The 17,492-nt window shown below is 42.9% G+C and overlaps 1 protein-coding gene across 1 annotated transcript in view; it reads left to right on the top strand.

Moving 5' to 3' along the window:
* The first annotated feature begins 287 nt into the window (after positions 1 to 287).
* CDH4 (cadherin 4) overlaps positions 288 to 17,492 on the top strand; it is a 465,783-nt gene continuing 448,578 nt past the window's right edge. Inside the window, exons 1-2 of the mRNA XM_075020374.1 lie at positions 288 to 488; positions 2,739 to 2,850. Of these exons, the coding sequence (XP_074876475.1) occupies positions 429 to 488; positions 2,739 to 2,850 (172 nt within the window). The 5' untranslated portion in view covers positions 288 to 428. The remainder of the gene's footprint in view (positions 489 to 2,738; positions 2,851 to 17,492) is intronic.

Genomic DNA, 17,492 nt, shown 5'->3' on the forward strand with positions numbered 1-17,492 from the left:
AGGCGAGCTCCACCTCCCGCGCTTCTCCTGCGCGGCCGCGGAGCCACCCCCGCCCGCCCGCCTTTCTCCCCGAGGGAGGCGGCCACCCCCCCCCCACTTCCCCCTCACCCCGCGGCGGGGCGGTGCTCTGTCCCTTTAAGACAGCGCGTGCCCGCGCGCCGCGGGGCCGTGGCGGGGGGGGTGCTGGTGGTGGTGGTGGGGGGGTGTAGGGGGCGGGGCCTGGCGGCGGCGCGCGGCGGCGGGCGCTTCACCTGCAGCCCAGAGCGGGCGCCGAGGAGCGGCGGTCGGCGGCGGCGGGAGCGGCGCGAGCGGGGCGGCAGCGGCAGCAGCGACGACAGCGACCCCCTGGCCCCGGTACTGCGCAGCGCGGCACGGGGCGGCCAGCCGCACCGCCACCGGCGGGCGGGGGGGCGGGCGCCGCCGGGGCGATGAGGACCGGTTGGCGGGTGCTGCTGGTGCTGCTCTTTCCCGTCTGGGGCTCGGCGGCGGTAAGTGGGGGCGACCCGGGCGGGCAGCACTCACCCCCCCCCCACTCCCCTCACTCTCCTCACCACACACACCACACAACACCCACCCCCCCCCCCCGCCGCGGTCTCCGCGCCCCGCGGAGGTTCCGCTGCCGCTCCGCGCCCGCCGCCTGCGGGCACGGCAGCCGCGGCAACTTCGTGGCCGGGGTGGGTGAGCGGCGCCCCCGCAGCTCTTCTGCCGCTTTCACCGCCCCCCCCTTTTTTTTTTAAAAAAAAAAAAATCCTCATTCCTGGTTTTAATTATTATTTTTTTCAGCGCGATCATTCGCTTTTGAGTCTAGCGCCTCAGCGGTGCCGGCAAAACTTGCCCTCCGTGATGCGTCTCACCGGATAAACTTCGGGGGGGGGGGCGGCAGCGGCGCGTCCCGGCGGCGGTGCCGCTCCGCCCGCCCGCGGAGCCCTGCGCGCCCCGGCGGAACCTCCGCGCCCCAGCGCGGCCGCGCAGCGCTGCCCGCTCCGCGCCAGGCGTCCCTCCTTGGCCGGCGCCGTGGCGGTGCCTTGAACTTTTATTTTTACGAGCCCGTAAAGGGCGCCCAGGAGGGCCTGAACCGTGTTGGGGGGCTAGTGGTCTGAAAAGTTTGGGTTTTTTAGGCTTTATCCCCCCACCCCCAAATTAAGGGATATCTGCAGAACATCAACAAATGCCTGAACGCGTGGCTGCAGTGTTACAGTGCGAGCGGGGCGGCTGCTGTATTTCGTGTTGGACTGGCTGCAGGAACAAGAGCTGCTTATTTTTCTGCCCGAATCCCCCCGTGCCAAGTTGAATCTGTGAAGATGTCCTGAGTCCGAGCCCTCAGGAGGCCGGTTGGTGTGCAGAAGTAGCCCCGATCCGCTCTCATCTAGCGAGTGCCGTTATAATAATTGGGTGATTTCAGATTCAAAGCCTATTATCTTCAGTCAGACCCTTTGAAATGTTTCCTAATGGCAACATCTTGCCAGCGATGGTCAGAGTCCACAGAGCCGCTGCTTCCTTGCGCTTCCCATGCAGTAGCTGGCATCCGTCTCCCGAGCGTGATTTTTAGCAGAGTACGTTGGCTTGCTTTCTGCTTACTAAGCTCATCCGAAAGGACCCTTCGCTCCTCTTCCCTTCTCTCTCTCTCTCTGTAATGCAGCATTGTCCGCGTCCAGGAGTGTTTCGGGAAGCCCGGGGGAGCCGTGCTTCTCTCCCCGGGGAGGCAGGTGCGCGCCTGGAGTTGCACTTTCTCGGGGAAGTGACTCTCCCGGTCCCTTGGCATCAGCCTGCGCTGCTGGGACTAGAGGCGTTGGAGGTGCAGCTTGCATTGCTAAGCGATGCTCTGGCTAGCCCTGCTGACAGTCCGGGAGTGTTAGGAATCCCTCGCCACCAGCACTTGTTGGTGCATAAATCACCTGGCACTTGTTAGGCATAAATCACTGGCTTATGTGCTTTCAGTGAGTTGGCTGGAGTCAGGGTCTGGGACCTTCCTTGCTGGGGAATGTGTACCCCATCCCAAGGAGCCTCGACTACCATGACTGGACTAACCTGTCCCTGTGACAGGGGCTGGTTCCTTGCTGCGCGGTCCAAAGTTGCGGCAGAGCAGCTAAGTGTTTAGCTGGATGCTTCCCCCTGGATCCTGGCAGGTTGTGTGTGGGGCTGTGCTATTCGGTGGCATTGTTACATTTTTTGATTGGGCGTCCCCTCCATCCCTCCCCACTGCCGGGGGAACTGCAGAGCCTGGGGGGGTCACAGAGGCAGCAGCAGGCAGAGCCTTGGAGGCTGCTGCGGGGCGAAGGGGAAGGAAGGGGACTTTTAGCTGGTCCCGAGCTCCTGAGGCTGCTGGTGTGTTTCTCCTCCTCCAGTCCCGGGGCTTGCCCAGTTTCTCAATAGCAAAACTCAGTGATTTGGATGTTGCAGCATCAGGCCTTTGCGTGGCTCCAGTGCAAGCACAGCTCGCCTTGATGAATTGCTGCTCTTTGTTTCCTCCCCTCTTCTGACAGTGCCCAGTATCCCAGCCTTCCTACAAACAATGCTCTCTATTGTAGTCAGGCAACTATTTTCTGGCCCATTTTATTTTTTGCAGCTACAGTATGGATGCACTCCAACAGATAGGCACTTTAGCACAAGCGGTTTCTACTTGCACACTGCTTTACTGTTCAGGTTTGTTCCTGCCTAAACACCTAGTTGTTGGGTGCAAAATGTTTTCCCAAATGACAAAAGTCACGGTGTGTGTTTTCCTTGTTTTGTTTTTGCAGGCACACAATGGGGATCTTACAGTTAGACCCACATGCAAGCCTGGCTTTTCAGAAGAAGACTACACAGCATTCGTCTCCCAAAACATCATGGAAGGGCAGAAGTTACTCAAAGGTAAGTGGAATAAAAAGCTTAATAGGTTCTGCAATAACTGTATTTTCGGGAGGTGAAAGGAGGCTTAAAGATGCTGGTTTTGATGGTGAAATTGTCTGCAGAATTATGTTTGTAGGAGGATGAAACACTAAGTGGTTTACCTGAGCGCAGTTTTGAATACAGATGAATGATTCAAAGTCCGCGTGCTGTCTGCTTCAGGTGGATTGTTTGCCTATAGTATGCGAGGTCATCGCTTCACTTTTAAGTCTCCCACTCCCACCCTGTCTGAAGGAACTCTACATTTGATATTTTAGAAAGTATTTTTATGTATGAAATGCAAAGATCCTTAAATTATCTCTGCTTTGAAATGCATGATAAAGCAGACGTTGTTGTTGGAAATGTGGTAAACAAGCCTACAGACATTCTGTTCACAAATGTGGCATTCATTTTCATTACTGCCCCACTGACAACATGAAAACACAGGCAAAAAGAAACTACCAATTAGCTTTATAGTAATTGCAGGATTATAACCACTTTTGTGATTGTAAACTCTAAGACGTTTTTGTAATCCAAATAACAATAGATTATCCTGTGTATTGATCTGTCTCCCTTTCAAGTTAAAAATAATTAAACTTTATATTTGCATGATGCAGAGTATCATTGTTTCACTCCAAGAGAATTTTTGAAGATCAAAATCCTCACCCCCCCCGCCCCGCCCTCCCCAGCACCCGTCTTGAGTTACTTTACTAACCATTGGTGGATGTTACAGCAGCTCTAAAAACATAGTATATTGTGGAAGTTGGGGAGCCCATCAGGACTTGATGCTCTACTCAAGGGTTTATAAACCCTTGGCTACTTTATCCTGAGTACGTTTACTCACATGCATGTGTCTCTGCCAGAAAGCTGGGATTTCTGTCTTCCTCCAGAGCAAACACCTGCTCCGTTACTTTGATTTTTCTTGAAAGAAAGGGAGAGTTGTCAGTATTCTTTCTGGCTTCAGCAGAATCCAGGACTGGACATTTTTTCTCTACATGAGTTGGCAATCAGTTTTGTTTCTGAGCCCAGTTGTCTTAGTTTTGCTGTTCAGGAATTCTCTTGACTGGCCTGGCATCAACTAGTAGACGTTGGGGAGTTTATTTTTAGTTTGAAAGATAACCAAATAGCGATTTGACATAGAGAAGCCCAAGAATATAGCAACATATGAAGAGACCAAGTACCAATTGTTTATATATTTAGTAGCAATTTTTCCCAAATGTATACACTGTAAAGCTTTACAGGTCAGTCTGTAAACTGAGTAGATTTCATGCTTTTTAGCTTTGGAAATTATTTGATAAACAACGTCCTCCACATACTGTAGAAAACCGTGTCATTCTTATGTTTGCTCAGAGTAGTATTTTTTGCAGTTTAGTGCTTGATTAAATTGTGCTGCGTGTTTATGTAGGTGGACAATAGGGGTGGAGCAGAAGGTCTGTTTAGAGGAGTTAGCTAGCAATGACTTTGAAGACAACATAGTGGCTGTCATTTCAGTTTTAACTGATAATTTTTAAATAAGAAATTATATTTAGATAGGCTGTCAAGTTGATTTGAATGAACATATATTTCTATTTAATTTTATCCTTTAGGGGCCAATTGTAGTTTTACATTAGTCATAGCAGACCTGCCTCTGATTTAGGGCTGAACTGGCCCTCGGGTTATTATGTATGCATGCACCACTTGTAAGATTTATGTCCTGATAACATTGTCATGAGCTACGCGATTTGTAAGCATTTTGCCAACTGAAGGAGAAGGAAAAAAGTGCAAATGCTGTGTTTGCTAATAAGTAAACTACTGTCTTTACACCTTTTGATCTACAGTCAAATATATGCTGCTGTTCATCATAGGAAACAAATATACGTAATTAATTTGTACAATAATGGGGGAGAAAATCTGGGGGCATAAAATTCTTCTGCATGCTTGTGTTGTTCTTTATATATACTCTAGCATGTAAAATTGGTAGTTTTCCAGTTTAGGTTTAATTTTACTTCCTAACACTTGATATGTCTGAAGCATAAAATGTTTATCTCTTTCTTCCATCTGGGTGAAGTATTGTACAATAGTTCAGACCAAAAATGGGTTCAGATTGCTTACATTATCATGTTTGATAGATTGACATATGTACTGTTTCACACCATCTTACCACGCAAAGCTTTGCTGCCAGCTACCACCATCTTATTCATCAGCATTCAGTAATTCATCTTCAGGCCAAATGGGAGTGTTTGCCTGAAAAAAAAGTAGGTAGGAATTCACCTGGCAGTGCTTTCGTGGCGTTGGGGGGGGGGGGGGGGGAGCGCATATGTAGTTTAGATGGCTCTCGGGGGATTCCAGTGGGCAAACATGAAGTCTTTATGCTGTGTAATCCTCCCTTTGTCCTTAGGAAGGAGATGTGAGAAGTCCTGGGATGGTTTATACTGCCTAAAGGGTCGTTCGTCAGAAATCAGGTCGTATGTAGACCTCAGCATAGTGGTGAACTTCAGCTGGCATTGGGAAGTTTAGATGTTACGTGGTTTGGGGATAAGCTGTGTGGCAATAAACCCAGCATTTCCCTTTTAAGCTTTGTAATATCCAGCTCTCAAATGTATGCAGCGTTATGAATGTATCCAAATGGAAGTGCTTATAGTATTCTAGGTTTGAATCAAGTTAAACAGATAATGACTGCTTATAATTGACTTATTCCAATGGAAATAGCTTAGCCTTAATTTGACAACAAGAGCTTTTACAGAGTCATTGTTTTATTATAAGTATGCCATAAGCTATTAACTACTACTTTGTGGTTCATCTTATTTGCCTGAGTCAGCTATCTAACATCCTCAAAACATACAGATTCTAGCAGGAGCTATTTGTTACACAGTAATTAACTTGTTTATGATAAATGGATGGGAGAAATGTCACGGCATTTTGTTTTATGTATAAATGAAAAGCATCTGTATTCTAAAAATTTCATGTTAATTAGACTTAAAATAGTTTTCCCCAGTAGTGCCACAAATACCACATACTACACATCACTGCCAACACTGTAGCCTGGTGATGGGGTATTAGCTGAGTTGATTTGTGGAGCCAGTGCCTCCCTTAGAAATGCCGTCCCTGCATCTCTTAATAAAAGTTACTGGGGTGTAATCTGTTACATTTTTTGTTCTTTGTTTTTGTTTGCAGGATAATAAACTTAGTCTTGATCACTGATGCATGACAATGTTGAAAATAGGATCGTTAACTATTTTCTTCCTTAGCCTAAGGAAAATTCTCAAAGCCTGCAGTATGGCAGAGGATGATTAAGGCATGGGTATCTTTTTCTTTGTTAATTGTTAATGTTAACTTAAAATGATGAGATCATTGGTCCTGAGGGGTGGGGAGCAATGACATAGAGTACTGTGCTGAAGCCAGTTCAGGACTGACTCAGGGGGTCTGATCCCTGGGTATTAACTCAGGTGTATGGGAATGATGATGACTAGTGGCCTCTTGGGGAAGGAGAGAAATAAGGAGTAGGATGCTAAAAGTGATATGCAATATGATCTAAGGGGGGCTGATACTCTTGATATTGGGTTTATGCTCTTTTCCATTTTTATAAAATTTTTGAAGATTGTAATTAAAAAAACACCCAACACATTTTTCTAAACTAGAAATTCAAGTTTTATTGGCATGCTGTGAGACCGTGGCAACTGGTAGTGGGCGGAATGACATCACAGTGTTAAATGCATTATTTTTCCAGCCTAGTACCATCACAGTTATAGCAGGTCACCTCTCAAAAATACAGCTAAACAACATAACTCATAGCTGTCCCTACATTCAGGAGACAACATTAGCAGTTGAGATGTACAGCCCCTTTTTTGTTTTTCTGTGCGTTTCTTCATCTGCAGTGATTCATGTTTCTGTTGCCCATCCTAAATAGTGCCTATACTGATGTAGCAGGATAACTTCACTTGTGTAGGCAGTTACGTTTGGGTAGAAGTGCGTGGAAGCACAGTTTATTTTCTTACGGGAAGATGAATAAACTGCCAGCATGTTCTGCTTTAAGCAAGCGTATGAAACCAGAGGTAGCCAAGCTTCATGCAAATGTATAAAAATGTAATTGCTTCCATACTAGGAGTTTTACTAGCGTTATTTTTGGTTAAAAACAAATAAATAAAATGCATAAAAACTTTACTGATTTCATAAGAATTCAGTATGGAGGCCATCTGTCCTAAGTTTTTTAGAGGTGGAATGTTGTTCTTCATGGTCAAAGCTTTTTGTTCTCACCACTGAAGTTTCAAAACCGCCATCCTATTCAGCCCTCATCACCTCCAATAGTAAAACTTAAGAAGGCTGTGAATGCTGTTTAGAAAGTATAGAGATAGACCAAAAAACCCCAAACACTCCAAATCTTCATGGATGGTGTAGAAGCAAACATTAAATTAAAGAAAAAGGGGGGGGGAGGGCGGACCTGAACAAGCCTTTGCAAACTATGTTTGAGTCTGGTTACTAGTAATTCATGTAGTAATAACTGTAGGGAATATACTGTACCTCCTTTTGGAGGTAAATGGACTGTATTCCTGTGGTTAAGGTAATACAGGAAATTGAATGTGGAGTGTGTTAGTGAAATGTACTAACAGCTCTAATTGAAAATAATCGTACAGCCCCAAAATACTACTGCATACGTGAAATTTGGCCCCTGCGAAAGCATGAGATGAATCTTTCAGGAAGAGTAGTAATAGCTTTGCTAAGTGCCCAGAGGGATGGAGCATGCCCCCGGGGTAACAAACAGTAGCCCAGCAAGCGAGCGTGTATCTGCAGTGTTGTGTGGCCCCAATATGTGAATTGGCTAGTGGGGACATTCTGCCTGTCTATACATCTGGCTTCTCACTTTTCATGGTTCTAGAGTCCAAAAACCACGTAGGTACCCAGCTGCTGTTAATTTTGGTAGGACCTCGGTTCCCAAAGGCTTCTGCAGGTTGAGGTCTGCCTCTGTGCTTGGGAGGATGCTCCATCCCGAAGGCATCCCGCCTGCGCACCCCGTCGTGCCTCCGTCTTCCGAGTGCCCTTTGGTGTGTCGTACGGGTGTTTTTCTGGAAGCAAGGACCATGAGGAATGCTGGGATTGTGTTTGGTGGGGTTTTTGAGCACCTCTTGGGGGTTGCTCAGTCCTCATGGCAGTACGGAAGGTCTGCTGCAGCCTGCTGAAATATCCAGTGCTGCCTTTGAGCTGCTCTGAGTTTTAAAGACAGAGGGACTTTCCATTCATGCTTTCATTATTTTCTGGTCTGTGACTCTGCATGAAAAGCAGTTACTGAAGTTACCGTAGACGTAATTAGCTTCACAGTTCCCTAATAAAATCTGAAAGTAGGCGAAAGTCCACCGGGAGCCCAGAACTCTTTCCCTAACCTTTCTTCATTCCTTTCTTGGAGTAAAAAGAGGCAGACAGACATCAGTGTTCTATGTTAAGCTTGTACATGCTCCGATGAAGCTGCCTCTCAGAAAACACTTCTCCCATTCCACAGGACAACTTCTTTTAAAAGCGGTTCCTCTTGATGGGCATGTTGAAAATCAAAACCATAATTTCAATCGTGAGCTCCAGGGGACACCCCAGAAAGAGCTGCTGCAGATTGGGGAACTGCTGATGTGTATTTATTTTTAATGTTATTCTTCAGATCTAACTTCTGACACAAAAATGATGTTTAAGATGACATTTTTATCTAAATAAAATTGCAGTTAATGAGACCGGAGTAGTCAATAACACTCTGTAGAGTTAATCCCCTTACACTGTTTAATAACTGTATATATTGCTTTCTAGAGCAGAGCTTTGAACCAAATTCCTTAAACCCAAGTAAAATTACTTTTTGCTGTATGCTGGGGAGCTAACTGATTTTTATCTGAATAAATCTGCTTCTCCAACAACAGACTTGAAGCTTTTCTCTTTTTTCAGGAGTTTGTGTGTTAAAAGAATTGCGCTGCTTCAAATTAGGCACTCTAAACAAATAGATATTAAGAAAGAAAATGAAACAACAATTTCTGTTTAATAATTTATTCATTTCTTTATTTATGTGTAGGCTTCTCGGAAATAAACCATGTCTGGAAGAGTATCAATTTATTTATTGTGAAATACCTGTTGTTTTGAACTCCAAATTGATAATGTTAGGCCTTTTAATGTTAGAAAATATTAATTTTAAAGTCACTTCTTTGTTCAGAAACTGACTGTTGCTGACAGAACTCATGAGCTCTGATCTCACAGAGCAGATACTGAAAGCATTCTGGAAATTCTGTTTTTTTGCATGTGGTAAATGAAACTTACTTATTCTAGCAGTGAAATATTTTCTTGCTTAATTTTCATTGACCTAATGCCAGTTCTCATTGCCTAATTTCATTGATATTTATGTGCAAGCCTCCTCCTGCCTTAATTTCTACCTTGGAAATGAGTATAATGTTTTTCTAGACGTAGCTTATTTCATTGCAAACTAAAGCTGGTGAAGTACTTAGTTTGACAGTAGCATGGGCCATGTGCATAGCTCATAGAGTGTTTTAGTAATATAGATAATACTTAAAAGTCTTATTTGAAGGGCAGGAAGAGATTAAAACTACAGAGGATAGGATTTCATTGGAAATCTGCTTCTTAATATTTTTTTGTATAATAGAATGATTTTGAGTAACAGGGAAAGAAGGGAGTTTCTGTTCGATTTGAAGTTACTGGTATATTCAGAATTAGTGCCATTCCTGTATAAAACCTACTTTTTTATTTTTAAGCAAATGGAAATAGTAAGAACTAAGACCAGAAAGTGATGTTTGAAAAATAAAGACCAATACTTGCCTCTGGGAACTCCAGTTTCGAATGGTTTGACAAGGGTTTTGAGATGAAACTGTGCCAGTGACTAGAGACCCATTTCTCCATGATCCTGATCTTGAGCACTGCCATAGGAATTTATGCTGGCTTGATGGACTTGATCTGTATCCATTTTTGTGTATGTAAACCTTTTGTGCACTAGCCAAAGGTTTTGAAGAGCATTTTTGCTTCACATTCAACTTTCCTTTTGGTGCTTACATGATGCCCCCTGCCCCAATGTTGTTTTTTTCAGGTAAAGCTCAGTAGTGTCCTTGGCCAGCTGTGCCATCGGAGGTTTTCTTACTGCTGGGTATGCTGTGATATATTGGTTTTGATATTTTGTTTAAATATTTATTTATTAGTATTTCCGAAAGGAAAGGCTGAGAGAGCTGGGATTATTTAGCCTGGAGAAGAGAAGTCTCGGGGGAGACTTTATCATCGTGTTATAAATACCTCGTGGGAGGGCGTAGAGACGATGGAGGCAGGCTCTGCTCAGTGGTGCGCAGAGAAAGGGCAGAAGGAGATGGGCACAAACTGAAACGCAGGAGATTCCACTGAAATGTGGGAAGCAACTTTCAGTGCGAGGGTCGTTGGACGCTGGAAGAGGTTGCTCAGAGGTGTTGTGGAGTCTCCGTCCTTGGCGATACTCGGAACCCAACTGGACATAGTCCTGGAGCCTGCTCTGGCTGACTCTGTGCTGAGCAGGGTCTTGGACGAGATGCTCTGCAGAGCTGCCTTCCAGCCTCCGCTGCCTTCTGATCCTGTGAAACATTTTATGGGTGAATATATGAAAAGGCAAAGAGATGAACGGAGCTTTTCTGCAAATACAGATCAAAAAGCTTTAAATAAAAACATTGCAACAGCCTGCAAAAAATGATCCTTACAGGAAAATTGTGTTTCTGTAACTCCTTGGAAGCATAACCTCTAAAGAGAGAATAATTGAAACACCAGGGACCAGCATTCTGCTGTTGGCTTCCATTAATGTCCAGACTTAACTTTGGCATAGTTTTGTCTCCTGGCGTAAGGAAATGTTACACTTAAATTCAAAAAAGCCCTTGGTTTCCTCTTTATTTTTAGTAGAATAAAAGGAGAACATATGGAGTTTCTGTTTTCCCAAAATATTTGTCATTAGTACTGGCTGGTTCTCTTCTTTCAGCAGAATCTTTCCCAAGCGACTTTTCTGCAATACAAAAAATAGTTGGGTTGAACAAGATTTCTTTTTGCCGCTGGCTTTATGATTTTTCTTGCTTATATTCATTGTCCCTAATTTATTTATTAATTTTGCATTGCAGTTGCACAGAGGGAGAGAGAAGTGGCAAATGTTCTGGCATATGGGCTGCACTGTCATTGGAAACAGCGACTTTCAGCCGCTCTTGCTGCCCCGTGCCTCATGACCCGAGGCTCCAGCGTCTCTCTTTGCCAGCCTGTTTAGACTCCTGCTTTCTGCTCCCTTCCAACACAAAATTTTAATTATTTTTTGCTTTGCCCTCGCTACTTTCCTGCCACTGTTCCTCACCACTTGCCAGCGTTTTGTAATAGAGAGCCAGTGGCAGTAATTCAGCACTCTGCTAGTTACGCTGTGCAATAGCTGCCGCTTGGAGGGGTCACATAAGCTACAGCCTATTAACATTAGCATGGTAATAGCAGCCGCTATGTGGAATGCACAGTGGGAATGTTGGAAGCTCCTCCAAGGACCCTGAAGATATGTATGGGCCACCCATGAAGGAGACGAAAAAAAAAATGCCCTTTCTGCTTTGAAATGAGCCAATCTGTGTGTTTCATTGACAGCCGGAAGCAAGGCAATCATTAAGGCTATTACTATGCCTGTTATAAATCACAATTTTGTAGCAGTTCATAGGTTAGTCACAAAAATTACTTTTAGTCTAGAATTTTGTTATACTGAGTTTGTCTAGTAGCAATTCCAATCCTTATTAAACAAAATTGTCTTAAATAATTATGAATATAGCAATTATCCAAAGATAAATAGTCAAGATTACAAAAATCGTTCCATACAAAGCTATGTGTCAGTTCGCTCTGTCGGTTCGTGTCTAGAGAATCATAAAGGGAGGTCAGTGAAACAAACACTTGTTACTTCATCACGTAGTGAGAAAAGCATATTGGGATTATTGGTATATGAAGTAAAAGCATCACAAAACGAGCTTGTGAGGATGTTAGAAGATAAAGAAATGGTTGCACTTGAAGAAGTGCAAATTGGGACTAGTTTAAAGTGTAAAATTTAATAACCTGTTTGTTCCTGATATAGTCAGTGATGACTAATAGATAACTCTGTATAAATCAGCCCTGGGTATTTGTTAACTGCCCTGTAGGTGCTTCTGGCCATACAATTTTTTTCTGAGAAGTCTCACTGATTTCACTAATTGCTGTTTGTGATATTACCTGGACCTGCTTGTTACAATCTATTCGTTGGTCTTTCACGGGCTCATAGAAAAATAGGGCTGGAGGAATTCAAGAGGATGTCTAATGCACGCTCCTTCCTCAAGGCATGAGCAGCTCCTTTGTAATAGGTTTGTCCCTTGTGTGGTTGTGAAGATCCAGTCATAGGGACCACAGTCAATATATTATATTGCTTCCCTTTCCTTTCTTCGTGTTTAAGCTGAAGCTCTCTTGACGCAATTTAAACCTGTTGCTATTTGTCTTATTCGTCATAGAGAACAGTTGTTGGTTTTGTTGTTGTTGGTTCACACACACCCCCCCCCCTTGAAAATATTTTTTTTCTGCCTCTGTAGGCTGAACCACTCATTTGATCCCTTTCATGTGTTGTGCCTGGGCTCCCTTCTCTGAGCCCTTATCTTTGGTACTAGCCTGATGCCCCAAGTTGATCTGACTATGCCAGCCAAGTCTGGCAGTGCTGAACAGACAAGGAGGATTACTTTGCCTGTTTTGCAGGCAATACTCCAGTTGATTTATCTAATATGATGATTGCTTTTTTTCCTTAACAGTATGATATTGTTGACTCATGTTCAGCTTGTGATCCAGTATAACCTCCCACATCGTTTTCTGAAGAACTGCTACCTACCCAGTCATTTTCTGTATGTGTAGTTGATTAATCCTGCTGAATTGGGTTACCTTGCTCCTCTTCCACTGAATTACATCTTTTTTTATTGGTCTGATCTGACATATTAGGATTGTTTTGAATTCTAATCTTGACCTCCAACAGAGTTGCAGTTGCATCCTGCTTTCGTATTGTTTGCAGATGTAACAAACATATGCTGCATTCCTTTATCTGTTCTGTTAATAAAAGCATTGAACAAAACCAGTTCAGAACAGACTGTTGCAGAGCCCATGTGATAACAACCTTCTGCTTTGACCATGAACCATGAAAACTTATCCTCTGGGTAAAGGTATTGAAATAACTAAAATTTAAATAGTGGCTTGTAGTCTGAGTCTTTTATGTCTTAACATGGTATATCTGGGATCTGTAGGAACACAAATCCAAATGTCTCCATTTGTCAGTACTTTTCCTGGCTTTTATGAGAGTTACAAATATTGGGACTTTTGAATTTTCACCATCTAGAAACAGATTAAAAGATTAAAAGCCTAGGATGGGTTCATGCAAGTTAAATAAAATGCTGTTGGAGGGGAAGGACTGCTTTAATTCTCTGTGCCAGTATTGGACACAATTTGTAGGGTTTCTTAAACGCCCCAACTGAACTGCTGGCCAGCACCAGAGGTCTGTTTCCAGGCTACAGGACATGGTTTTCAGGCTGGCCTCCCTCAAGGCTCTCGTGAGGTCTGCTCAGTAGAGGACATTTTTGTTGAAGGAGCTGTTACCAATCCCAACATGAGCTGAAAGATCAGGATTAAATTAAAGCTGAAGTAGTAAATGGGAGTGTTGTACCTGTATGTGGATTATGGATGTACTCTTTGGTATAGTCTGTGTTTTCACTGTACTGATGGATTTTGACCGTTGCTGTGTCCCATTTCCCATCCTGTGATCTGTCTAATCTTGTAATGTGTTGAGGTCAAGGTGTTTGCTAAACGCAGAACAGTTAGGTATTGCTCTACCTGTTTTTATCATATCTGTATTATGCATAAAGCTTATTAGAAGGTCCAGCCCACACTTAAATATTTTACTGTTTAGTGTGTCTGTTTAATTTTGCCCGTCATGCCTGTGTGTTTTTGGTAACTGCAGAAAGCCAGATGCATGCTGATCTCTGTATTAGAGGAAGAGACTCCCTCTGCTGATAAGATCTGATTCTGGAGCATCTCACTTCAGGGGGGGAAAGAGAGTAGGGCTAGTGGATTTCCAGATGGAGAATTATTTATAGAGTATTTTCCCCCTGGTGAAAACGCTTCCCTGGGGAATCAGAAAAAGTCATCGTTTCAGGTCCTGTATGCCTTGCTACTTGTCTTTCAGGAGCCTAATTATTGCTGGCTGGTTGCTTAGCTTCCTTGAAAACAGAAGGTTTACACAATTACACATGAAAGGCAACTGTTTTGCTCGTGTCCAGAAGCTTTAAATATTTTTATTTTGTGCCTGAATTACTTGGGTGAATTATACTTTATTTATATTTTCACGGGCTTCTGAACATTTTTCAATGCCCTCTTTTGACCCTCTGTAGAGGATAAATGTGGGTAAATGGCATAAAAAAAAGAAAAAAGATCTTTTCATGTTGTTTGGGTTTTTCTTTTCCTGTGGAGAGAAGGGGCAGGTCGAGGATGAAGAAAAATATGTGTACGGTTGCTTGGACAAAGGAGAAACTATAGGTCGTGGCAGGATTTGGTGTGATGAAATCTTCAAAGATGGCAGCTATCAAAAATGTTTGGATTGCATGCAAAGATTTCCCTATACTGTGTTCAAACTACAGGAAGAGGCCCTCATCAGGAGAAGTTTAATGATCTGTAGATCGCTGAAGTCTAGATGCTTGTTCAAATAACTGAATAGTAGATTGATTATCTCTGTGCAAAGTTTACTGTAAGAGATTTTTTTTATTGTTTGCCTGGAGTTTGAGGCATAAGAGAAATTGAAAGTTAAAAGGGTGGTAGCTATACCTGATAACAAGCAAGCTACTGTAATCATACCAGATGGTTTTGATACCTCCTGACTAGAAGAAACCCATGTAGAACAGTTGTGTGGGGCAGTAGTTAGAAATGTTGGGTTTGTGTTACACATAAAATAGAGGTTTAATCCCATACTGATCACTGAATACCCATTGCATGAGGCTTTGCGGGAATTTCCGCGAGTGGTGAATTAACTGTGGTGTTTTGGCAAAGCTCAGTGCAGACGATGCATTTTACTGCAGTGAATTTTCCTAGTATTTTCAATAAAACAAAGTTTTATTTTCTCTTTCTACTGTGAATTGAGGCATAACGTTGGCTGTATCCTGTTACATAGCAGCAGAACTGAGCAATAGTGGCACAGCTGGTTTTACCTTTATAATAATACAGCAAGTTTCATTGCCTGGGAAGACATGATGATGAAGCAAAGTTCTGTTAATGCAGCAGTAGTGTCCTTTGGCAACGCAACAGTAAGAGGGAGAGTTTAACATCTGTGGAGTGGGGCTGCTTCGGGGAAAAAAAAAATAAATAGAAAATTAAAACAGGGGTGGGTTGGTAGAAGAGATATGGAATGTTGAGTGCCTGGAGGCTTGGATACCCCACAAAACTGTTGGGCCATGGTTCGTGTTGGGTCTGGACCACTCCAGAAGTGGTGTGTATTATGGAGAGCTAAAGAGAAGACAAAATTTTTGCAACAGTTTATTAACAGTCTAAGTGATTTTTTTCAACCTTTCATCTGCATTGGGGTCCCTTGTGAACAGTCTCTTGTTGCAATGTATCTGTCTGCACCTCCAAGAGAAATTTGTAGGGAATCCACACACCGAGAAACCTACTGTTCTTAGGAGAGCTGTCCTGAAAAAAGAAAAAAGGAGAAAAACAAAAAAAGGAAAAAAGCTCAAGGTTATATACCAAATCAGTAACACATCCTCAAAAAAAGTTAATATCCGATGAATGTCAATTAAGTACTTCCCCAGCTAATAAATAGCTTAGGAGGTATAAAATTTAATACTCCTAAAATTGCAGAAGCCTTTGAAGAACACTTCTAAATCGGACTCATTGGAAGCAGGAGATTTAACACTGACCTGTTCAGAGGTGACTACTGAAAAAGATATGATGGAGTAAGACTACATTTCTTGAATATAGAGGCATTTTGGCTTAAGCATTTCTTTCTTTAGGTGGCTTTTGAAACAGTTTATTTTTAAGTTCTTGTGTAACATGCCGACCAAATTGCACTAGTGTCCTGTTTATTTATAAGCCTAATTCTAAGTGTTTCTGAAGGCTCAGCTGGCTTGGGAGTGGGTCACTGCCCCAGAAATAACATGAAGAGCAACTACATGTAGTTTTTCACATGGCCATGCCTGCAGCTTCTGCTCACTTTCAGTCTGAAAGCATCAATCTGTTGCCCATTTAAGGATCTCAAGAACGAGAATGATTCTCACGTTCCTTCTGTTCCTTCCCCATGATAGTCACGTGTGGGAAACAAATGAGATATGTGCACATTTCCGAGGGTGGTATTAGGCATGCTCTGTCTTGGCCAAAGAGCTTTTTTTATTTTATTACGGGTCTTTCTTTGAGAGATGAGCAGATAAGCAACAGAAACTGCTCTGAGGTCACTGAGACATGATGTAGTAGTTACAAGTTTCTTTGGAAAAGAGAGCAACCCAAACTTTGCCCCTGTTGGCTTGGTTCCTGATGAGCAGTACCCTCTATTTTTTCCAGTTTTGTGGGTTTTTTTTACCTAATCCCAATGGCAGTAATTTTTTTGGCACTTAGGAGAAAAAAATAAAATGAAGTAATACATGGCATTTGTTTTGGCCCTAGTCATGACTCATAAATAGGGATAACATCTGTGCTGATAGTTTTTCATGATATATAACCAGATTGAATGAACAAAGTTTTTGTTTATTGCTGTTCTTTTGCCATTGTTATATTTAGGGAGCTCCAGTGTAAAGAGTGAATGTATATACTTTTGTATATTGCTCATGTATGGATCAGATTTATATACATCTTGTAAATTTTAATTTAGCCACTGTATCTTTTTAAACTAAAAATGGTTTATTGTCTTTCCCTGAGCTTTACAAAACTTTTTCAAGATCCTTCCCTAATCTTAGTGTGTTGAAGACTCGTACTGCTGCCAAGTCTACACCATTCTTTTAATTAAAAGACAAAAAAAGAGAAGTGAAACTTCCAGTGGATGTAAATCCTTATAATCCTGAAATGATGTAAATCAGTGCAGCTCCTAAAGTCATTGGAACTATTCTGACTTACATCTACTGAAAATCTGGCGCATAATATTCCTGCTGGTCTTTTCTTTTGCCCAATAGTTGCTCTACACAGAGTTGGCACAGCAGACAAAGCGCTCTCTTACTAGCTGATAGAGGGTGGCACGGCTTCCAGCACTGCTGATTCAGCACAGCAGAGGCCATTTTCCTGATTTCTTTGTGAGCTAGATTAAATTACTCTGCAGGCTGGACTGGAGCCACAGGCCATAGTTTTACAGCCTTATAACATGGTATCCTAGCCCATGGCATCTGAGAGGTCTGGCTGTGCGTAAAGCGCTTCTGCTTTGCTGCAAAGGGTTTCTAGATTTGGCGATCTGCCCCTTTATAAGGCTAACACTAGCCGTACTGAAAATATTTTGATTGTCTAGTTGAGATGTAATAAAATGGGGTTCTGTTAATTGAAGGAGGGGATATCATGGGGATCAGGTTAGTATGAAAACTCCACTATGTGTTTGTCATGGCAACGTTTCTTTAGATTTGCCTTCCAGAATTACAGGATAATAAATAATGTAAGTTTTTAATGACTATAACACAACAGTA

This window comes from Buteo buteo, chromosome 2, assembly GCF_964188355.1.
Source record: "Buteo buteo chromosome 2, bButBut1.hap1.1, whole genome shotgun sequence".
Lineage (NCBI taxonomy): Eukaryota > Metazoa > Chordata > Aves > Accipitriformes > Accipitridae > Buteo > Buteo buteo.